General features: G+C 30.9%; 1 protein-coding gene across 1 annotated transcript; it reads right to left on the bottom strand.

The window, feature by feature from the left end:
* Positions 1 to 15,695: 15,695 nt before the first annotated feature.
* LOC129290213 (E3 ubiquitin-protein ligase PUB24-like) lies at positions 15,696 to 17,284 on the bottom strand. Its single transcript, XM_054926934.1, has one exon. The coding sequence runs from the start codon at positions 17,012 to 17,014 to the stop codon at positions 15,791 to 15,793; it is 1,224 nt and encodes a 407-aa protein (XP_054782909.1). The 5' UTR covers positions 17,015 to 17,284; the 3' UTR covers positions 15,696 to 15,790.
* Between the last annotated feature and the right edge of the window lie 6,069 nt (positions 17,285 to 23,353).

Raw genomic sequence — 23,353 nt, 5'->3', positions numbered from 1 at the left:
CAACATCAATGGATGTGACTAGTTATTGAAGATGGTAGAAAATATTAAAACAAAGGACATTTAGAAAATAAGAACGGTGGGAACAAATAATCTTATAATAATTAATGATGTCTGAATATTAATATTGTTTGCTAAACAAATTAAAGGATGAGGGTGAATAAATAAAACCGGTGATTTTCATCACCTAAATTTAGTCTAGGTGATTAGCTTAAACCGAAGAATGAGTAGACATCGAGGTTCTAACCCTCTTGATGTAAAGATAAGAGGGGAAAAAAAGATCTTCTATATTTTGAACTTTGAATGATAGAAATAGCTTTTGACGTTTCTAATCTCATGCTGTCTAGAAGTTTTTATTTTGATACCAGAAGTCGTCCTATATTAACAAATAAATATTGATATGTTGAGTTTTTCATACTTGACGATTGAAAGTTTGATATAATATTAAACTCTTTGCTAAGCCGTATATAATATTAAATTTTGAATCTCACCTATTAATTAGTGGCATCGAGCGCTTATAGTGGGTTTACCAAGTCAATCGTCTTCCCAACGGTAACATGAAATCCATGTGATAATTACGTCAGAAACTAATGAGATTAAAGTATTATTGACTTGCTTTAGATGTGATTGATTATGCCTCCAGCAACTGGCATATGCTGAATGAATAATTAGGCTGCTTCCAACAATTACATTCACATAATGTGAATCACAGGCGATATTGTTGGCAAAAGAAAAAAAAAAAAGGAATCACAGGGGATATTTACATGGGAACAAAATACACATTCGCAGGTTTATAAACCAGATAGTTTATTCAGTTCCTTTTTTTGTTCGAATATTACAAGTTAAACTACCATAAGTTTTAAAACTATTATCTTCTAATTTTACACAGCATTTCGTCAAAAAATAAAGAAAAAATAGCAATGAATGATCATTAAAAGAAATTTATACCAGTCAATGACTAGTTATTATAAAAAATTAAATGAAAAAAAAACTGAATAAATTGTTGTTAATTTAGAATGAATTGTTGTTAAAACCCAAATAGATAATTATTGATAAAATACTAACTTGAATTAATAAGTATTCATTTTAATTTTGACAACAAATGATTCTTAACTTGTATAAATTTTCTCTAATGATCCTTGATATTTTCCCAAAAATAAAAGATCAACAGTATCCCTACCGAGTCAAAAAGGGCCTTCTCAAGTAAAGGTCATAAAATAATGTTAACAAGGGCTAGTTGGTGACAATTAATTAAGAAGTGATTAATTCAATGTTCCTTACAAGAGAGTTCCAATTCAACTACCGTACAAAAAAAAAAAAGTTTCACGTACCCGATTATTGAGAGATCTTTTCTTTCATCCCAAACTAAATATGTACAGGGGAGAAGAGAGGGGGGATCAGGATTGATCATGTTTCCCCCTAACTTTTTATCTTTTTCAGTAAAATATAAAAGTTATATATTTTCGGCTTCTCTAAGTTGGCACATTATAGAAATTATAAAACACTAGATGAAATTTTTATTTTAATTTTATGTGTAATTTTTTACATATGTATAGAGCAACGATTTTAGTAGTTTGAAAATATGATTGTTATCGGGTCTATTTATTTTTAAGATAATGCTATACATACTCTTAAAATATTGACATCATTTTATTTTGCTTTCATTTTATGTTTAATGAAAGAAATTATGAGAATTATTATTGACAAACTTTGTTAAGCATTGCAATAAAAATTTTAAGATATATTGAATGTTATGTATTTGATATATATTATAAAATTATTTGTCCAAAAGTTAAGAGGTTTGTTGAAGATGTTCTTCTAAAAAAAAAATACTTTTTTTTAAATAATCAAGCTAGTGAAACTTATGACATGAATGATTTTTATTCTGATATAATTAGATCTCATTGATATCAACTGAGTATTATTAATGTGTTGACACATTTATTTACTATGATTGTCAATTAAAAAAATTAAATAATAACTTCAATAAGCAAGTAATAGTGCTTATTACATTGAATAAAACTTTATATTTTAATGATATATTCAAATCATTTAGTGTTTATAGAGGTGATAAAATTTTCACCAATTTAATGATAATTTATATTGAAAAAAATTACTAAAATATTTATCATAGAGATAATAACTAATAATTTTTATACCATAAAAAATTAATAAACAAAATTTAAAATATAAATATATATATTAAAATGTTTATATTACGTCGGTAACATACATACATACATATTTTATTTTTTTTAATTATCATGTATACTTTGTCATCTCTGCCCTCCTTAATAAAAATTTTTAGCTTTGAATTCAAATTATTTCACAGTGCCGATAACAGATGGAGGTGGTTATTAAAAACAAAAAAGTTACCAACTTTGTAAAGTGATCGATAGCAAAAGGGAAGGGCCTGGAAGCGTACAATTTAGAGCGATTCAAATTTGTTTTAAGGAGAGATTACGAGGAACAATTAAAACTCGTGGAGTTGTTTTACTTTGAACTGTAAGAGAAAGTGGAAAGTCAGGCCAAGAAGAAGAAGACCAGTAACAAAAGAATGTTCGCGAGGTCAAAGACTCAATTTTTAACTCAAAAGCCACCCCACGATATGCCAATAAACAACATTCTGGGACAGTTATTTTATTTTATAGGATTTAATCTGTACACCTTGATCGTTTAATTGAAGGCCCACCAAAAGACTTCATCAACTTCAATTTTTGCGATCAACTTATTATGGTTAGTACTACAATTCGGGTTAACTTGTAAAGTAGTAGCTAGTAGTTTTATTTGATTTGACTTTTATCGTCGGATATTCAATGGTAATTTGAATTTTCAAAGTGTATACAGAAAATTAATAACAGTCTACTGTGGCCCAAAAAAAAAAAAGTTTTACTACGTTTTTATAAGACGTCAAGAAAATTAAACTAACTACACATGTTCTATCAATGCTTGACACTATAAACGCCGTCTGAAGCAAATTTCAGAGCTGGGAAGAGATTGAAATGGGTCATTCCTCCTTGTTTTGAACATCTCAAGAAGAAGTCGTCAGAAAATTGTGCGCCTTTATGGTGGGTATAGTCGGATAAGGCCGCAGTTTATGCTAAATGGGCCTTATGGTGGGGCGATTGTTTTATGTTTAAAGTTTTTTAATAAACATTAAAAATTTGAGGTTAAGGTTGGAAGTGTATATACATTGGCCAGTACAAGTAAGGGTTAATATGTAATTTAAATTTTAAATTATAGTTGTAGAGATGATTTGAATCCTAAAATTTAAAAAGGTACATTTTAAATTCTAAATAATTAAAGTTGAAGCAATTTTGGTCCCATCATTAACTTTTAACAAACGTCCGTCAAATTCATTTGAAAAAAAATTATACTTTAGGCCTCAATTTGATATATATTTGTTGAAAGTTAACAGTAAAGATGAAATTACCCTGACTTTAATTATTTATGTTCAAAATGCACTTTTATAAAAGTTTAGGGTTCAAATCGCCTTTGGATCTATAATTTAAAATTCAAATTGCATATTAATAAGTGATAATGTTACAAATTTCTCAGAATACGAGAAGAAAAAATAAAAAAGGTAAATGATGATGAAATTATATAAAAGAAGACTATAGATTGTAATAATGAGTAAAGCTATTTTTGGTAGAGATTATGGTGAATATAAATGAGATAGTGTAGAGTTGACTATTTTTGTTCTTATTAGACAGGATTTTAATAAGCTATTAGTGGCAGTAATATGAGTGTAACATAATCTTTCGCTATGAGTACACTTTCATTTTTTTTTTTGGTTCTTGAGCGTATTAAAACCTCATAATAATATCAATGAAAAAAAGCATTATCATTGAAAAATTCAGAGTAAAGTTCTCTTCACATACTTTTTTTTTGTCTTTTTATTTATCATAAAAGCATTTAGTTTTATTGTATAAATGTTCACCTTCATCAATCAATTCAAACCAAGAAACTTACATACTCCTTCAAAATTGATATAATATGCAAAATATACTTTTTTTTTCATTACCATTGAATTATTATTGATTAGAGTACATTTTTTAAAATATAAAAGGGTTAATGTATAATTTAAACCTTGAATTATAAATTCAGGGGTAATTTAAACCTTAAACTTTTAAAAAAATACAATTTGAATTTTAAACTTTAACTTTTAAATTGAGGCTTAAAGTGTAATTTTTTTAAAATAAATTTGATAAATATTTATTAAAAGTTAATCATAGAAATAAAATTGCTCCAACTTTAATTATGTAGGATTCATAATATATCTTTTTAAAATTTAAAATTTAAATCATCTTTAAATCTATAATTCAAAATTTAAATTACATATTAACCTTACAAGTAATTACTTCTTTCTTGGGTCTTCCTTCACTTACCGGATCGACCTCATACACACACCAACATGAATCTTGATGAGGGTACTTGCCGGGGAGAATGACTGGTCAAAACCAAAAGATAGATCTAATTTTACTCTGAAACCAGAAGATTACAATATTTCAATTAAGAACCAAATTAAATATGTAATTAATTTTATACTAATATTTCATAATTCGACATTGATGAGTTAAAACTTGACATTATTATTCAAAATTTAGCACGCATTCACGAAAGATGTACTTTTGTTAAATTTTGACAAAAATATTTCCAGCAAAGATATTTATAAAATTTTAAAATATCATTGATATTATGAAATTTAACATTAATATTCTAAAATTTGACAATAACACAACTTTTAAAATATCATTGTTGAATTTTAAAGTCCTAATACCAAATTTTGGAATATTCGTGTTAAAATTAACAACATTTAGTGCCTTACTGAAGTTTCAAAATCTGTTGATCTTAAATTGAAATTAAATGCATGTTCTGGTCTCAAATTGTCATCCCCCCATTCTCCTTACAGAGAGAACACTGCTGAGAACAAAATGATTAACTAAAATCTGTGAAAATGGAAAATCGAAAAAGAAATAATCTTTCGGTAACTTGGCGTAAAAGAAAGTCCTTTAATTTGGTGGGGTACGTATATATACACATAAACGGCGTAAAATATTCACCATGATCATATGTATGTATGTATGTATGTACCTGCGGAACAATTCTTTACCTGGAACCAGCTTAGAATTAGACAATACCCGCCATAAAGGCGCACAATTTTCTGACGACTTCTTCTTGAGATGCTCAAAGCAAGGAGGAATGACCCAAACATAAAATAATCGGCCCACTATTAACTCGGCCCCACCGTAAGGCCCATTTAGCATAAACTGCGGCCTTAACCTAACTTGACATCTTTCATTTAGGGAATGATATTATATTTTATATTCACAGCAATTTTTTTAATCTTCCTTGCATTTTTTAAACAGAAATATACAAAACATATACCAATAATACTGTTCGGAATTTCACGCACCCATACAATTAAAGATTTTATTTCATATGATTTTTACATATATCCTGCCATTCAACCATAAATTTTTTTATAAGTATGGAGAGTATATTCAGCTGATTTATTATTCCAAAAAGTAAATCCTGCCAACAGTAGGAAATTTTCTCCTCAAAAGTATTAAGAACAAAAAATAGACCCCTCCCAATTAGGGGTGAAAATAAGTTGGGTTAAGTTAGACTTTAGCCAAATAGGCCTAAGTTTGTATAATAAATTAAATGCCTGAGCTTGGCCTGAAGCCTGTATGAGATTTTTTTTACAACTCAAGTCTGAGCCTGGCATAGTCTAAAAGCTTGTTTAAAAGTAAACATTTTAAATAGGCTCTTATTTTAGCTTTAAACATCTCAAATATTCTTTACGACTATTATAATATACAATATATAATTTGATTTATCAATTATAATATATAATAATTGAAAGGACTTCCCAACTATAATACAATATAACAAATAAAGTGATAACATTAAAATTAATATATAAGTCAAATATGATTAAATAGATAACTAAAAGTAACAAAAAAATAAATTGATTAAAAATTAAATGGTGAAACTGATGTGTTTGTGATATATTACATAATATATATATATATATATATAAATAGGCCGGCCCGTTGGGCTCATGGGCTAGACAGTAAAAAAATAGGCCTGGCCTATTTAACTAAATAGGTTAAATAAAAAGTTTAAACTTGACTTAAGCCTATTTAATAAGTAAGCTAAGTTAAGCCTAAGGTAGGTCAGGCTGTAAGCCTCTGTTATAGGCTTGGCCTATTGCCACCTCTACTTCCAACTAAGTTAATATATATAAGGGTTGATGTCAAAGTTGCATATTAATTAGTGTTATGAAAATTTATTTGAGTAAAGTATTGAACTAAACAAAGCAAGTTTTTATATCATATCAAGAGAGTTTGAACCTTTAATTATACCCATAAGCCACTTCATTTTTTTCCACCTACTCTGGCGTAGTTAATTAATGGGTTTAAAATTTGAGCATGTATATTAATGCAACGTAAAGTTTATAAGCTCAATTCACATATTGAAATTGTTATTGTTAGTGATATATGTATGTATGTATACGTATGTGTATATATTGAATTTTCACTACTGCACAAATAAGAATTAGCAAAGCCTTTTAACGTCAGTTATCCAAAAGATCAATGTAAAAAAAAAGGTAATAGCATGGTTGTAATTTTATGAAACACTTTCCACGTCGATTTTGTACCTGACCGACATGAATAAAAGTTTCCATGTCTGTTTTTAAGGCAACCAAATGGAAAGTTGAAAGGTTATTTTAAAAAAATAAAAATAAAACCAGCCAGCAATTGTCCACATTAGTTTCTTTCAAAACCGACATCAAAAAGCAATCCACATTGGTGTGATGAAAAATCAACTTGGATTGATAAAATTTTTTAAAGAAACCAGTAATGATTTTTCACGTCGTTTCTGTGAAAATCAATGTGAAAAACACAACTTGCATATGGGGGTTAATTTGTTTGAAATTTACAAATTTAAAAAAGTTTTTACTTATTTTAAAAGTTTAAAATTTATGATGCTATTCAAGTAATAGTTTAGAGTTTAGGATATTCATTAATTCTTTTATTTTTTTCATTAAGTTGTTAAGAGTAGAAAAATTATTATATCTCTAATGTTGTGATTGTAGCTAATTTAATTTTGTCATGGTTTCATTTCGTGATTGTTGAAATTTTGTGGTGTCATAATTTAAGGAGGAACTCTGCCAATTTTTTTTTTAATTTGTACAAATAAAAAACTAAATATGATTGTTGTTAAGTGAATTTTGTTATGGTTTTCATATTGTGATTGTTGAAATTTTGAGATCTCCTACTTTACAAATTAAGAAATAATATACTTCAACTAAGGAGACTATTTTATTCTATAATTTAACTATTGACAATTCTTAAATTTATATTGTGTTTCTTTCTTTTGAATTGTTGTGTGTTTATAAATTGATAAGATTACGTAAGTTTGGAAATTGTTTGAAATTTGAGAAGAATTGTTATTTGTTTAGAAATAACTTAGGATTATATTACAAAAATTTTTATAATGTTAAGGAATTTGATTTGATTTTTGTTGTTGTTGAGGTTTAATGAGTTGAACTTGATTGATGTTGAAATTTTGAGATGTCCTATTTTAAGGAAAAACTTTGCTAAATTTTTTTCTAATCTTTACAAAGTTTATATTCTAGTATTGTGATTGATTTGTTTAGATATTTCTAGTTGTTGTTGGATATTTCTATTTACTGTTAAGTTTATATTTTTCCATTTTATGATTGTTGAAATTTTGGGAGGTTTAATTTTAAGGAAAAACTCTACAAAAATTTTTTAGATTAAGTTAACAAAATTTTAACTAAAACATTTTTTTATTGATTAATTTGATAGTTAAACAATGAATTAGAGTTAGATGAATACTAGAAAAACAATTGAAGAATATGGGAATGGGGTAGAATTTTTTTTGAATATGCTAAAAGGAATGTTCTTAGTAAAAATAAATTATATTTTTGTCAATGTCTGAAATGTTTAAGTGGGAGTTGATTGGATACTGATGAAATAAGAGTGTGTTTGCTTTGTGATGGGATAAATTTGAGGTATAGAAAATGGATATGACATGGTAAAATTAAAGGATTGAATTCTATGTCCTAAGAGAAATAAGTGGGTTAGAATGCCTAGCATGTTAGAATAGAGGATATGATCCGTGATATTGAAATGGAGTCCTTTGCACAAGCACATGCATACGAGAGCTTGCAGAGTGCTGTGAAGCCTTTGTATCAGGGGTGTAAAAAGTATACGTATTTGATAAGTTTGTTAAGATTGGTCAACTTAAAGGCAAAATATGGGTGAATTGATATGAATTTTACTTGGTTGCTTGAATTGTTGGTAGATATATTTCCTGATAGTAATATGCTTCCCAACTGTCACTACAAGGCCAAGAAAATCTTGTGCTTGATGGATATACAGTATAAAAAAATATGCAATTGCTTTAATGAATGTGTGTTGTACAGTAAAGAGTACAAAGGGCTATATAAATATTCAAAATGTGGGGCATTGTGATACAAAGTAAAGAAGGACATCAATAATGATGGTAATGAGATCACTAAAGGCTCACCTTCAAAGGTGTTGTGATATCTTTCAATAATTTCATGATTTAATCATTTGTTTTCTAATGCCATGGAAGCAAAGAATTTGATATGGCATCTTAATAGGAGAATATCTTATAATAAACTTTAGCACTCCTTCAATTCTCCTCAATAAAAGATGATAGATCAAAAGTTTTCTAATTTTGTTAGTGAAGAAAGAAATTTTTGACTTAGACTTTATATGGATGGAATTAACTCTTTCAATAATCTCAACAGCATACATAGTGCATGGCCAATTCTCTTAATAATTTATAATCTATCTCCTTGGTTGTGTATGAAATGCAAGTGTATCATGTTGATCATGATGATCTCAGGATTAAAACAACTCGAAAAAGATATGGATGTGTACTTAAACCCTTGATTGAGGATTTAAAGATGATGTGAGAGGAGGGCATCAATGTGTTCAATGCTTACTAGCAATAGTCCTTTAAGCTATGTGCCATGATTTTTTGCATGATAGAGGACTTTCCTGTAGATTGGAACTTGTCTGTGTATAGTATCAATGGGCATAAAGCATGTCCCATTTGTAAAGAAGCCACACACTCAACATTTAAGGCATAGAAAGAAGACAATTTACTTTGGTCATAGAGGATTTCTTGGTTAGTACCACCCTTATCACAAATTAAAAAAAGCTTTTAATGGCTCACAAGAGTGAGAATTTTCTCCCAAGGCATTAACTTAGGAGAAGTTTTACTAACAAGTGGAGGGAATAAATGTAATCTTTAATAAGAATTGAAAGACTACAAGTGAGAAGAATTTGTGAAAAAAGATGTTTATCTTCTTTGATCTTTCATATCGGTGATGTCTTGATGTGAGACATTGTCTTGATGTGAAACATGTGGAAAAAAATACTTGTGATAGTCTTATGAGCATACTTCTGCACATTATTGTAAAGATTAAGGATGAGATAAATGTTAGACTTAATTTGGTAGAGATGAGAATAAGAGAATGATTATTTGTATGAAGAGAAAAGGAAAAAAGACTTATCTACCCCCTATGGTCTACACATTTTCAAAAAAGCAGAAAGCAAGCTTTTGTGTATATTTACATGGTATTAAAGTGCTTGAAGGATATTATTCTAATGTGAGAGATGCTGTGTCAATGAAAAATTTAAAGCTAATAGGCTTGAAATCTCATGATTTCTATGTATTACAAAGCATATTCAAGGCATAATGAAAGATGATGTGAGGCATACAATTACAAGGCTTTATAGTTTCTTTAATTTTATTTGCATCAAAATCACTGACCTTAATAAGTTAGATGAACTAGAAAATAAAAGTTATATCATTTTGTGCCAACTAGAAATGCACTTTCCTTTGGCTTTTCTTTTAATATTATGGTATATTTAATTGTTCATTTAGTGAGGAAAATAAGGCATTATAGTCCTGCTATCTTAGACAGATGTAACTATTTGAGTATTACATGAAAATGTTAAAGAGATATTTGAAGAATTTATATTATCCTGAAGCTTCAATTGTTGAAAGATCTATTGCTGAAGAGGCCATTAAGTTTTGTACCAAATACCTAAATGAAGTAAAGGTTGTTGAAGTTCCTAAATCTCACAATGAGGGGACTAATCTTACAGGTAAGGAAACATGAAGGGCCAAAGTAAAGAGTATATGCCTTGAAGACTTGTTATAAGCTCATATTTGCATCTTGAATAACATAGAAAAAGTCCATTGTTACTTATATTCCCACAAGAAGATATTAAAGGACAAAACCTAAAAAAAAATGATATGCAACTATAGAATGAGCACAACAAGACATTCATTAAGTGGTTCAAGGAAAAGTTTTGCAATGAGCCTAATGTGTCTGATACGATAAAATAATTAGTTGAGGGGCCTTATTTTAAGGTTATATATTGGGACGAGTTTGACATAAAAAGGTATTCATTCTATATGAAAGCCCAAGATAAAAAAAAGTATTATGTAAAATAGCGGAGTAATGGTAGTGGCTGAAGCTCAACATTTTTTTAATTCGAAGGATAAAAACCTAAAATGGGCCCCCATGCCCCATTATGAAATTATTAAGGAGATTTGAGAGATTAATTGCACCAAATTCAAAATTGTTGTTTTCAAATGTAAGTCGGCTTATAGAAGTGACATCCAAATATATAAGATTGTTGGATTTACTTTAGTGGATTTCGACAGGGTAGGTCACACTGGTGAGCCCTTCATTTTAGTAAATCAAGCAAAACAAGTATTTTTTATTATTGATCCAACAAATAAGCAGTTGTTTATTATTCTTCAAGATAAAAGACAAACTGTTAAAACAAATGATAATGATGACTCTAGTTTTGATCTTGGCGAGAGCCTACCTTTCACAATAAATTCACTTCAATCAACTAAAGTGAATAAGATAGAGAATGAATAAAGTAATTGTTTTGATTTTTAGTTTTTTTACTTTCTTATATATTTTCTCTTGGTCTTTTTGCTTATATTTTTATATTTTTGATCAATCTATCTTACCTTATTGTCTTCATTAAGCATATGGAGGGTTTTGGAAAAGGTGATAATACTACTATTCACCTGATAAGAAAAGGAGTAGAGGCCTTAAAAAATTGATAGAGTTGGCCATACATCATAGGACTACAGAGAGGTTATATGTTGAACTTAGTCTAACTTTGGTTTCACTTAGCAATGAGGAAGGTTGATTTATAGCTTCCTTGGCTTTTAAACTCACAACGAAATTAGTATTCTATACAAGAATTGGAGATAAGTACTACAAGCTATTAAGGATTAAGTTTGGGAAGAAATTTTGGTAAGTACCACAAACTTTGTAATTGTTATTTTTATAGCATTCTATTATTTTTTTTAACTTACTTAAAATTTAATTACTTTACAATTAACCTATAATATTCCCGCTACCCCTGAGATGCAGAAGCATTGGTTAAAAAATATTGTTAAGCAATAGAAGGATTTCAAATCAACATTGCCTAGAAAGTACATATGAACAAATAGAAAAAAGATAGGTCGAGATCCATGTTTAGAGTATAATTTTCTTGATCAAGACACTTGGAGAAAGTTTGTGACATCTCAGAACAACCCTAAATTCCAAGTAATAAGTTATCACTTAAATTCTATATAATGTCATTTTATATGACTTTATTGATTTTAATTTTTTTCATTTATACATAAATTAAGCATAGTAAATAAAGTAATACAATTACATAATCTATATCCTCATTACATGTCTTGTAAAGGATATAAGAAAGTTGAGCAGAAGCTAATTAAAAAAGATTAGAAGAAAATAGAGGAAGCAGTAAAATTGAACCCATTATTGTTGTTCAGCCCCTGCCATACCTAGCTTGTTAAAGAAATGGAAGGTTGGGAGGATCAAGAAAAGGGAGTATATCACTCTAGAGGTTGTTGCAGTTGCTGAAAAGATCGTAAGTAGTTAAATAATTTTATTTTTATGATTAATTATCTTTAAAGATTAAGTAATCACTTAGCTCGTATGTTATAGGATTCACTTGAGGAGCAAGCTACTCAAGTTTCCTTTACTCACCCTAAGTAGAAGGATGGGCATTCTATCAACTGTAAGTGGAAAGTCAGAACATCCCGATTAAGTTAGAAGGGTCAGTAGAGGAGTTGGTCTCAAGCAGTGCTTTAAATGAAATCTATGACTCTTTCATTGTATGTTTTAATATGAACCTAAAAATGCTATTAAATGTCCTAGCTTGGCAGAACTGCATGAAATTTATAAAGATATGAAAGAAGACGTTATTATTAAAATGCCACTAGGGGTCGTGGCTATGGAAAAGATATAATTTTGGATTCGACAAGCGAGATCTCAAGTAGTTCCTAAATTTAAAGGAGCTTGACATATCATGGGTTACATTAGAGTTCTTATAATGTTTTGTCTACTTTCTTCATTTATTTTATTTTTATACCATTAACATTTTGATCTCATTTCAATGATACATAACTCTACAATATTTGTCGTGCAATGGAAAAACAAAATACATTTGATTTTTGTGTTTGAAAGCTGTGCAAAAAGCTCACAACATAGTATATAGGAGGATGACATGTGTGATAAATCATCTATCAAATACAAAATTGGCATGTTATCTAGCGTCAATTATTGATAGCCAAGTATTTTTTATTCATGCATATGTATGCATGTATATATATTCATGTTTTTTAATATCCATTAAAATTTTTATATGTTGCAGCTACCATTGGTCACTTTATAATTAAATATGTGTAAATTTTGGTTTAGATTTGATTATTTTTATTAATATTTTACATCTATTTAATTAATATTTGTATATTTTTCCCTCATCATTTAATTATAAGATAAGAAAAAATTTTGCTACAAGATTTATTCATGTCTTTTTTTGTAGGAGAGAGAATAAATCAAATGGAAGAAGATATTTAAAAAAAAAGTATGTGTGCGCGCGCGCGCTTGTAAAAGAGGAATGAGGTCATCACTTGAAATCTCATAATACACACACACTTAAAGCATTGATGAAAGACAGAAAGAGGAGATGTAAATCGAAGGTGCCATTCCAAGGGAAAAAGAGAGAGAGATGTATGTGAATATATATATATATATATATATATTTATTAGAGTCCTTCATCGATTAAGAATAAAAAGATGAGCCTCACTTTAATTATAAATACTCTCCTTCATCAAGAAAAAAGTATCAAATCACTTATCTGAGTGCTTCAAGAATTCTCTTTGAGGTATTTGAAATTCATAGTTCATAGAAACATTCTGTAGGTTTAAATCAAAATCGTTGAGGAGTTCTATAAATCATAATTATTTATTTTTTACTCAATTTTTCTGTGATCGTTTTTCATGATCGAGAATTTTAGAACGGTATTATTTAATTTTATTATATATTTCTAAATTACTCAGTTGGGGTAAGGATGTAGCCCAACTGGAAATCTAGTTTTTTACTTTTTTTGTTTTGACTCCTTGTATTTATATTTATGAATATTTTTATTTTTGTAATTATATTTATTTCTCTTATTCTTCATATTAATTTAATGACTGGCCACTATTTAATCAAATCTATAGGAAATTTTGATGAATTGGGAGATGAAGAGAGAACTTAGATCTAGAAAAATAGACATAAATAATTAGGTTAGAAAAAATTTTAAAAATTTATTGTGATTTAAATTATAATTTCACAGTTTAATTAGTTTCTTGAGTATCGTAAGAACCAATTCAATGCTAGTTAAAAAGAGACTAATAATTCAGGAGAATATTAAAAACTTTTAGGAATAGTTGTCACTATAATTGATTAAAGTCAACTTAAAAGGTAAAAACTAATAGCCTATAGAGTGAATCCTAAACCCCAACACTTCAAGTGATTGTTTGTTTCTTATCATTATTTTCTTCATTTATTTTTATTATTTATATTTTTATCAAATAATCCATTTTATATATTTTTCTCAAACCATTAATTATTTATATTAGTAAAAGCGCAACTTTCTTATAAGTTTGACACTCAAAATATTTTGAATAATTTATTATTGTGATCTTGTATACTTGTGAAAATGAGCAGTAATATACTAGTTTTGTTCTTTGGGTGAAACACCAAGTGAGAAGTTGACATAGATCTTTAACAAGTAAGTTTTTATCTATATAAAACTTTACTCCTAGAGATATTTATTCTTTTGTAATTTTTTTTCATTTGAGACATATTATATGCTTATCTTTGGGGCATGTAAGCAAAAATTATTGATGGAATGGATTTATCTGAATATAAGTATGAATCTTTAACTTTTATATTTAATTATCCCTCACATGTTTTGTTTTAATTTTAAATTTTCATTTATTTTAATGCCGTAAGCAATCAGGAAGCATAGAATGTGAATATTATGTTATTCGTTATATGTATAAGAGTTTAAGTTGAAAGTATTGAAAGATTACAAGATGTATTTGTTTTTGTTATTTTAGTTTAAATTCTTATATTTAATTTCTTAAATTATTGCTCTAATTAACTTTATCATTTAGATTTTTGATAATAGGAGCCTTATAGTGAAAAAGAGATTGACGGTATTCAAAATATATTAACTCAACAACTTTTTCAAGAATACTTTTCAAAATGAAGAGGTTAAATAAAATTTTATAATTTTTTAGTAGATGAATATAAATATATATATTAACATATTATTTTTATGGAGAAAATATTATATTAGTTCATTTTATAAATATATATTTAGTGCAGTTGTAATTTGTTGTATATTCATTATCATTATGTTGACTAATTGTTTACATTTACTGTACAACCTATACAATTTATAAATTTAAATTTTGGATATACACAATAATTATTTGCAGATAACCATTATAAAAGGATTTTTTATATAATCATTGTTAAAAATTTAATTTTTTTAAAAAAATTGTTTGATTTTTAGAGACTTTTTACATAATTGGCGTGAACACTCAGTTAAATAACTAATGTGAAAAGATAACTTTTCACTTCCCTTTTTTTTAATTTTGTTTTAATAACAAACATAAAATATTTAAAATAATTATTATTAAAAGTCCTTCCTTCAGTATTGAGTGGGGGAAGATGTCGTATAAAAGAAGTTATGTGATTCAAATTGAATATTGATATTAGTCGATCTCCACTACTTCCTGTATGGTGATCGAGTAAGCCGATGTGTTTGTTGGACTTTCAATTAATATATCCATAAAAAATCAATTCAATATTTGACCACGTAATTAAATAATATAGATGATGCTATTGTTTTTTTATATATATTTTATAATTTAACAGATTTATATTTTAGCAGGCGGATACGCATAAAGTCCTCGATCCAACTGTTTCTCTTCGGCGCAAAAAATACAACAGCAGCAAAAAAAAAAAAAAACATTTGTTGAAGACAATGATATGATGGAATCAATCATGGTTGCGAGGATTGAGTGATTAAATTGAAGCCAGGAGGACGATGCAAATTATCACTTTCAGGGCTACGACTATTAATAAAAAAAGTAATGCTGCGCATGATGATGACGGTGATCACTCTCCTTGTCCGTGCCTTTGATTTTAATTTTTAAGAGATTTATCTGACCTCAAACATGCATGTACAAGAGCAGTAAAAACTCAATGTATAGAGAGAGAGAGAGAGAGAGAGAGAGAGAGAGAGAGAGAGAGAGAGCTTTTAAAAATTCACAATTTTCAATCACTTACTAATTAATTAGCCTGAAGTTGACGGAATTATTAATTTCAATATATATTCATCTGTGCAAACTCGCATTAAAAGATCCAGGAAAGCAAGGAGAGTTCTTCCAAACCTCAGAATGGGACTTGAGTATCTCCATTGCTTTGTCTTTTAGATACGACGGATGATCGGCCTGAAGGAACATGCAAAGCTTCGACAAAGTCCCTAGTTGGACCATCTCCTGGATCACCATGTGCGATGCAGACGACTTTGATACCAGTGACAGAACAAATATGGCTCGTTCATCCGCCGCCGGCGATACTTTCAATATTCTCTCCGTCAACACAGCAATGCCGCCTCTGTGACTCACGAACTGGGCCCTCCCATTTGCACAAGAACACAGATGAAACTGTATTCCTAATACCAGCTCCGTTGTTCTCTTCTCCGGCGTCCCTAATTCAATCTCAATCAACTCGTGCACTGCACCGGCCTCCACCATCAACTCGCGATTCCTTCCCCACGGACAAGCTGCTAACAGCACTTTCAGGCCAGCGTTCATCCCTTGCAGGGTTATTCCGTTTCGCAGGACTTTCACTACTGTTGCAAAGAACTCGGGTTTCAGCCTCTCCATAATGCCGGAACCGGCCTTCTGCACGATCGTTTTGAGCACTGCGATCGCGTGGGACTTGAGAATCACGGAGTTCTCCATTATTTCACAGCCTAAAACCCACGTGAGAGAATCCAAAACCTGGTCATTCTGCTGCAGGAGAAGCATGATTTCCTCCGCAGGAACCTTAACAAACTGCAATAAACTGAGAGCCTCCTCGAGCCCCTCGCGAAGCCGTCGTTTCTGGAAACAATCCAAAACGAACAGGACCATGACCTTGGGAACACCGGCCTCCACCAAAGACTTCTTGTTCCTCTCGTTCTCGGCAGCGAGAAGTTCTAACTGCCTGAGGGCTTTGAGAGACAAGTGAGGGCTGCGAACGTGGGAGAGGATTTTGAGGACCTGAAACTTGTCGAGGGGAGGTTTGGGAGTGGGAATACGATCGACGCCGAGGGAGGCATTCTGAGCGCACCAAGCCTGGATGAGACGGCGAAGGGTGTGGTTGGGGGTCAAGTCGGAGTCAATCGGCAGAGACTGTTTGGTGACGGGGCAGGTGGTGTTGTTGGCGGTGAAGAGCCAGCGCTCGATGCTCTCTCGATCGTAAGTGATGCCGGTGACGGCAGTGACGGGATCTTTCATGATTTGGAGCGATATGGGGCATATGAAGTACTCAGGAATCTCAACTTGATCCATAATATGTATCAAGGAATGAATGGCGCCGAGAGAATTAATGAAGATGGGGTTAGTTATTAGGTACGTATAGCAAGAGAATGAGAAGAAGAGGAGGGAGGGTGGGGGATGAAGAGGAGGAGGTTGGGTGTGAAGGGAAGGAGGGGAAGTAGCGGTAAGAGAAAGCGGCTATTGGCAATAAATAAGAGAATAAAGGGCTTGGGGCATCGCAGAGAAGCTGACCATCCCCTAGGGGTCATAGAAATGCAAAGCATAGAGATGTGACGTGTAAGAATTCAACGGGGGAGAGTGTTCTACATTCCAAGGGAGGGACCGTTCGGCGGTCAAAGGAAGAAAAAGTGGCGAAACCAGAAGAGGCCTGCTCAGAGGCACACGGAATTGTAGGGTAGAGTTTTGTTTATGTCGATCCATACTCAGGGACACTGTTTGGATCTTTTTGGCGCTTCCAATGGGACAGTGAAGTGGCAATGACCTCTCATACAGTATCACTAATTACGCCCTTTATCAAACCGTGCTTCATTCCCTCTGTGACTTACGTGAAGCACTCGTTGATGGACAATCTGTAATTCCGTTCGAAAATTCTCAAAGAGATTGAGAGGTCTGCCACATCTAAACTTTTGAATATATATATATATATATATAAATAATAATAATAATAATAAAAGAAATTAACGCCCCTCGCTTCAAAGATGGGTTGTGCAGTTGAAATAGTGGAGAACATGTTTTTGGAGAATCTGGTCACATGCATTATTTAGGTTGCAACCACGGAAGAAGACGTCATTTTCTCGTATGCTTAGTTCTGATAATCATGAACAGATTGACATGCCTGTGTTTCACATTCATATATGGAATACACACACAAACACACATATTCCCAATAGTTTAACATGCCTGTGTTTTCCTCTTTTGCATTTAAATTATAAGAAAATTACATCCAATCTCCTTTTAAGAGAATTAATCACAGATAATGATCAATAATAAATTTTATTTAAAAAACAAGTCATATTCCTATTTTAACAATAGTTTATTTCGCATTGTTCTTTATCTGTGATTAATTTTTTTAGGAGTTGGGAGGGGGTTGGATATGATTTTTTCTTAAATAATTTACAAATAATCTTAGACACAGCACCTTTTTTTTCCCTTTTTCCATTCTGACTAATTAATTTCCTATTTCTCTTATTGTTACAATTGTTAATAAAGAAAAATTATTTATTCGCACAACCGAGTGCTTCGACAAATATATATATAAACCATAATAATCGATCTGCAGAATGTATCTCGTGCTCCTCTCTAATTAAGCTAAACGTGTTTACGACATGTCATAAACGATTATTTTAAATGAATAAATGAATTTCTTGTCAGCACATTTTTAATTACCAATCACACTTTTTGAAAAGATAATATAAAAATATGTTGACATGCATATGTAGAACCGATCCAATACAATACTATACGATTTATGCCTTATATTAAAGTGAGCATGCAAGGTCGATGTGATCTGTGTGTTGTGAAAGCAAACTGTCACACACATATATATATGTACACACACATTGAAAGAGTTCCCAGCAGGAGTGCTTCAATGACGGTGTGAATTCAAAAGGGAAGGGCAATAATTAATTTATTATATGGACATCATATAGAAGCCAAATAATTTGTTTATTATTGTATAGCGAACAAGACAAGCAGAGCTATCGATCGGAAATTAGAGAGGCAAACTATGAATAGATACGCCGAATAATATGTGAATGGTATCGGTACTTTGTTTTTTCTGTTTTAAATTAATTTATTTGTTAAGGCGTGTAGTCACGTGAGGGGATGAAATTCCACTGCCAGTCAAAAAGGAAGACCCAAGTAAACGGGCAAGTTTACTCAGATCGATGATACGCGGAATCCCACTCATCGTCCTAACAGTTCCTCACATATTCGTTGAATCTGCTTCTTGCCCTACTTCTTCTCGGGATTAAAATAAGAGCCAATCCTGTGTGAAACATTTCACGCGATTCTCAATTACCTTGTAACCGGTATATATATGCAATTGTTTTTTATTACCTTGTTTAGAGAAATCAATGGAGACCAATATTTGCAGAGGCAGAATGGCGTGCAAAGAGGGATTAGATGGATCTAGATTGGCCAACAATGCCGGCTGGTGATTTGAATTCATGGGATCCTAATATTCTTCACCTTTGTTTTTGATGATTCGTATATTCCAAGTCAACGTTGGTTGTTGTCTGTTTGCAACGCCCTATGCTCATTAATTTGCGAGTCCCTACGATAACACCCACTTCAAACCTGTATGTCTGAATTCCTTTTCAGTCCTCATCATCGTGACCCTTCCATTACAGGCGACTTCTCTACTCTTACTTGCACATTGATATATGTCAGTCAACTTTTTTAAAAAGCAGTTAAAGCCGGGGCGTGTTACTTTTTTGGGTTATCAAAACGAATATGTTTGACAATTTAGTGGTCGTTAGGTTTCTGATCGTCACTGTCCACCTTCATTCAACTCTACATCGATCACATGATCGCAATCCGTCGTAAAACATTTTAGTCTGATCGAATTTGAACCTCGCATTATTGTATGCATGGTTCTGCGTCTAGGTATTTATATTATAGGATTTTTTGTATCAGTGTTCTGCACATCTACTGATCTACGTATACACACATGATCTCATCAGTCTCATATTTGATATGGTGCAGACTACGTACCTCGCATTCTTTTGAAACTAGTCCGCTATGCATACTTTCTATCCATGCCTTGGAAACGTTGCTTCAATATATATATATATATATATATATGTATATGTATATGTATTTTACTTTCTCCCAGTTGGCATTGGAGGTTTAACGCATACATTTGCTCAATATTTCTTCTATTTTCATGAATATGCTTAAGGCTTCGATATTTAGCAGGATACATTTGTAAAATTCTCTAATCACATCATAGGTCACACAGATGACAACAAAAAATTACGTCAAAGGCAAAGACTTAGACCTACTAATAAAAAACAAAACGTAAAACTTTCAACCCAGAAGCAAACAGAAAGCACAAAATACTATGTCCGCAGAGTTATGACCAGGATATAGATAAACTGATAATCAAATTACATGAAACAAATTTTACTATTTTCCTGTATCAACTCTAACCAGATTCAAATGTTTCATTCGATTATTTGTTATTAATTTTGTGATTACCATGATTTACAATAATAAGCACGTTTGTTGAGCCTAATATGCCACTCTTTTAAAGGCCGATTGGGTCAATGGGCCGTGCAAAATTTATTTGATGGGCCTGATGATTCAATTAGATCCGCTGCTCTCCCATAAGAACATCTGGCGAGCACATGCCGGTCCATTATTCTGTGGGCCTGACCCAATATCGTTGTCTCGGGCTCCTTGTATTGGTTGAATCTGTGGTTAGTTCACTTTGTAAATAGCGCACGTTCTGTACCAAAAAATAGATGTCGTTCGTAACTCGCTGTTAAAAAAAAAAAAAAAAGGTTGGGCGGCGTGTTTAACTGTTTATGTTCTCAAACACTGTAAAATGCAGCTACTGGGCTGATTCACTCCAAGTCTAAGGAATGAAATCGTAGCACTCATCGCCATTTTTTTTTTTTGAGATACAAAAGGCAAGCTAAAGCTTGAAACAAAGAGCCAGGAACCGTAGCTATCAGTATAATCCCATCTTGAGTACTGTGACCTGTTTTCGCCAAATAATCAGCACATGCAATCCACTATTCACCATTCTAAAGGCGAGTTGAAAGAGAGTGATGGCCAGGATAGAGTTTCTGATTGAATTGAATGTGTTGTGTATTCAGACCCAACAGAAACATTTGAAGCATGATGATACATCTAGGTACCATGTTGCAAAGCGAAGACCACCTCATTTTTTGGGGATGCCAATGATATGGCTATCTGCTGCTGCTGCTTGATGCATCCCCAGAATCTTTTGTCCATGTTAAGCCGCTCTGATCGAGGATACCTTCCCAGTTCAATCCACTCATCAGGAGAGAACATGATCCCTTTTTGGCACAACACTGTAACTTTTCTTGATGGGAGGCATATTCCAAATTTCGTATTCTCCATTATCATCAAATTCATAGTGAACTGCAATGAAAAGCATTTATAAGTGCGTTTCTAACTGTAAAGAATGTTATATTCTTTGAATGATTGGCTCCCCATGGCAAGCATGAATGATCATGAATCTTGCAATTGTGCTAATTCTGTTGGTCCGGAGCTCTGGCCTCTTCTAATTTGTTTTACACTCCTTCAAAGGCCCATCAATGGCTTATTGATTATTTCCTTTGTCTCTATATTTATAATATTTTTTATAAGCTTATTTCATTTTTAAATATAAAAAATGTTATGATATTTTTGAATAATTAAATAATTTTACTTTTATCTTAAAAAGAGAGAAGAGAAACTAATTGTGTGCTTGACCCATCACAATCATGATCTTAATTGACATTATTATGGGCAAAATAAAAAAATTATTGTGATTTAATATAATTCTAACTAAATAATAAATTTTTATTGACATGCATAATTCAATTAAAAATATTACTTTCGTATCAAATTATAAAATACTTTTGAAAAAGATTCTTTATCTCAAAATATAAGACACCTTGAGTAGATTAAGATGTCATTAAATGTATCAATTTTAATATTATCCTTTCTCTCTCTATAATTAATTTATATCCTTTCTCTTTTCAATATATTAAATGACATGTATTTTTAAAAGTTTATATTTTTATTTTTAAAAAATAAGATTGTTAAATATATTTAGTAAAATTTATTAATATTTAAAATTTTATTTAAAAATATTTTATAATTTAAAACAGACGGAGTACTTATATGACGGATGGTGTACATCAACGAAAAGATGTCGTGACACACGGTTCTCTTATTAAATGCAGAATACGAAATTATCATCGCATTAGGAGGAGTCAATAAAGATGTTAAAAAAGAGGCAGACGGTTTGACTTTTGCTTGTTCATTAAGACGCCACATTTGTGTGGAAGATAACTATGATATTTTATAATTAAGCTGTATCATTATTATACCATTAATTCCGCATGTGCTTAACCGAAGCAGAGGTCTTTGAACAAGTGGAGCTTGCTTGTGCTTATCCGTTATCCTAGATCATTATCCTTTACATTATTAGTTACTCCTCCTGTCCTCCAGTCGTTTTTAATTAATTCATCAAATTTAAAGTTAGTTAAAATAATTTTCTTCTTAATTTTACCCCTGAATTTTAAGAGAGTAATTTGACATGTGAGTTTTCTTATAAATTTGAATATTGCACTAATTTTAAGAATTTGCTAAAAGGTATTTTTGAAATTGTGCATTAAAGGTTATGAAAAATAATGGAAAGTAAAATATATTTCTCTGATTCTGTTCAAGTCACTTTTAATATATTTTATAAAAAAAATTTAAAACTCATTAATTTTATTTTAAAATTTAAAAAGTATTTAAATTTTTCCTTGTTAAATAATATTTATTTCTCTAACATTTAATGAATGATAAAAGAGTAAATTTATGTTAAAAATTTAATGAGATGACTTGTAAATAAAATAAAAAAATCTTTTTTAAACTCTGTGAATAAGATCAAGGGGAAAAAAATTAGGATGTGACTAATAAAAAAAAAATAAAAACAGAAAAGAGTAACTACGAGTTAAACTTTTGTCCTTTTCTGTCCCTCACCCGTATCAGAATCGGATGCAGTATATGCCAATCAAGGAACTAGGGCGACGTAAGATCATGGAAATGATGGATACATACGCGTGCTTGTGTATTGGTGTTTTGTTTTGCTTCGTTTTTTTGCAGCATACAGTTTGCGCAGATTGCTTCAGGAATGGTTGTTTTTGTTCTTGCTCATGATTAAAGTAAGTGACGCTTTTCACTCAAAAAAAGAAAGAAAGAAAGAAAGAAAGAGAGTGGTATTTTGAAAACATGAGTCCTCATATAATTGGCAACTCGGATGTTTATATTAGATTTAGAAGGCTTTTGCCCAAGGAATTACGCCTTAGATGAGGGAACAACCGAAGTGTCCTTAGACTTTTTAAGCACTTTTTATTAGTACAAGCAATTAAAGACCAAACAGAAGATGGATCAGAATCGAGTGCTCTCTACTTACTGATCTCCAATTAAAAACTAAAAATGAAAGACATCGTATCCTTTTGAGGAATTAATCCTAATTGATGTTTTACACGTATTGACTACATTATTCTATCCTTTCAGTAGTTCCAGATTTCACTTGGCGATTCTTCCACGCAGTGAAGGGTAATGAGCTCTGTTTTCTTGCATGGACGATAGGGACAACATAATCATGAATCACAACACATG

Source organism: Prosopis cineraria, unplaced genomic scaffold (genome assembly GCF_029017545.1).
Source record: "Prosopis cineraria cultivar Desert tree isolate PC_DT_omini unplaced genomic scaffold, ASM2901754v1 PC1, whole genome shotgun sequence".
Taxonomy (NCBI): domain Eukaryota; kingdom Viridiplantae; phylum Streptophyta; class Magnoliopsida; order Fabales; family Fabaceae; genus Prosopis; species Prosopis cineraria.
This window is presented reverse-complemented; position numbering and strand designations above follow the sequence as displayed.

Bases quoted from the DNA above. Each gene is read 5' to 3' on its own strand.
- LOC129290213 (XM_054926934.1), bottom strand. From the start codon at position 17,014: ATGGATCAAGTTGAGATTCCTGAGTACTTCATATGCCCCATATCGCTC.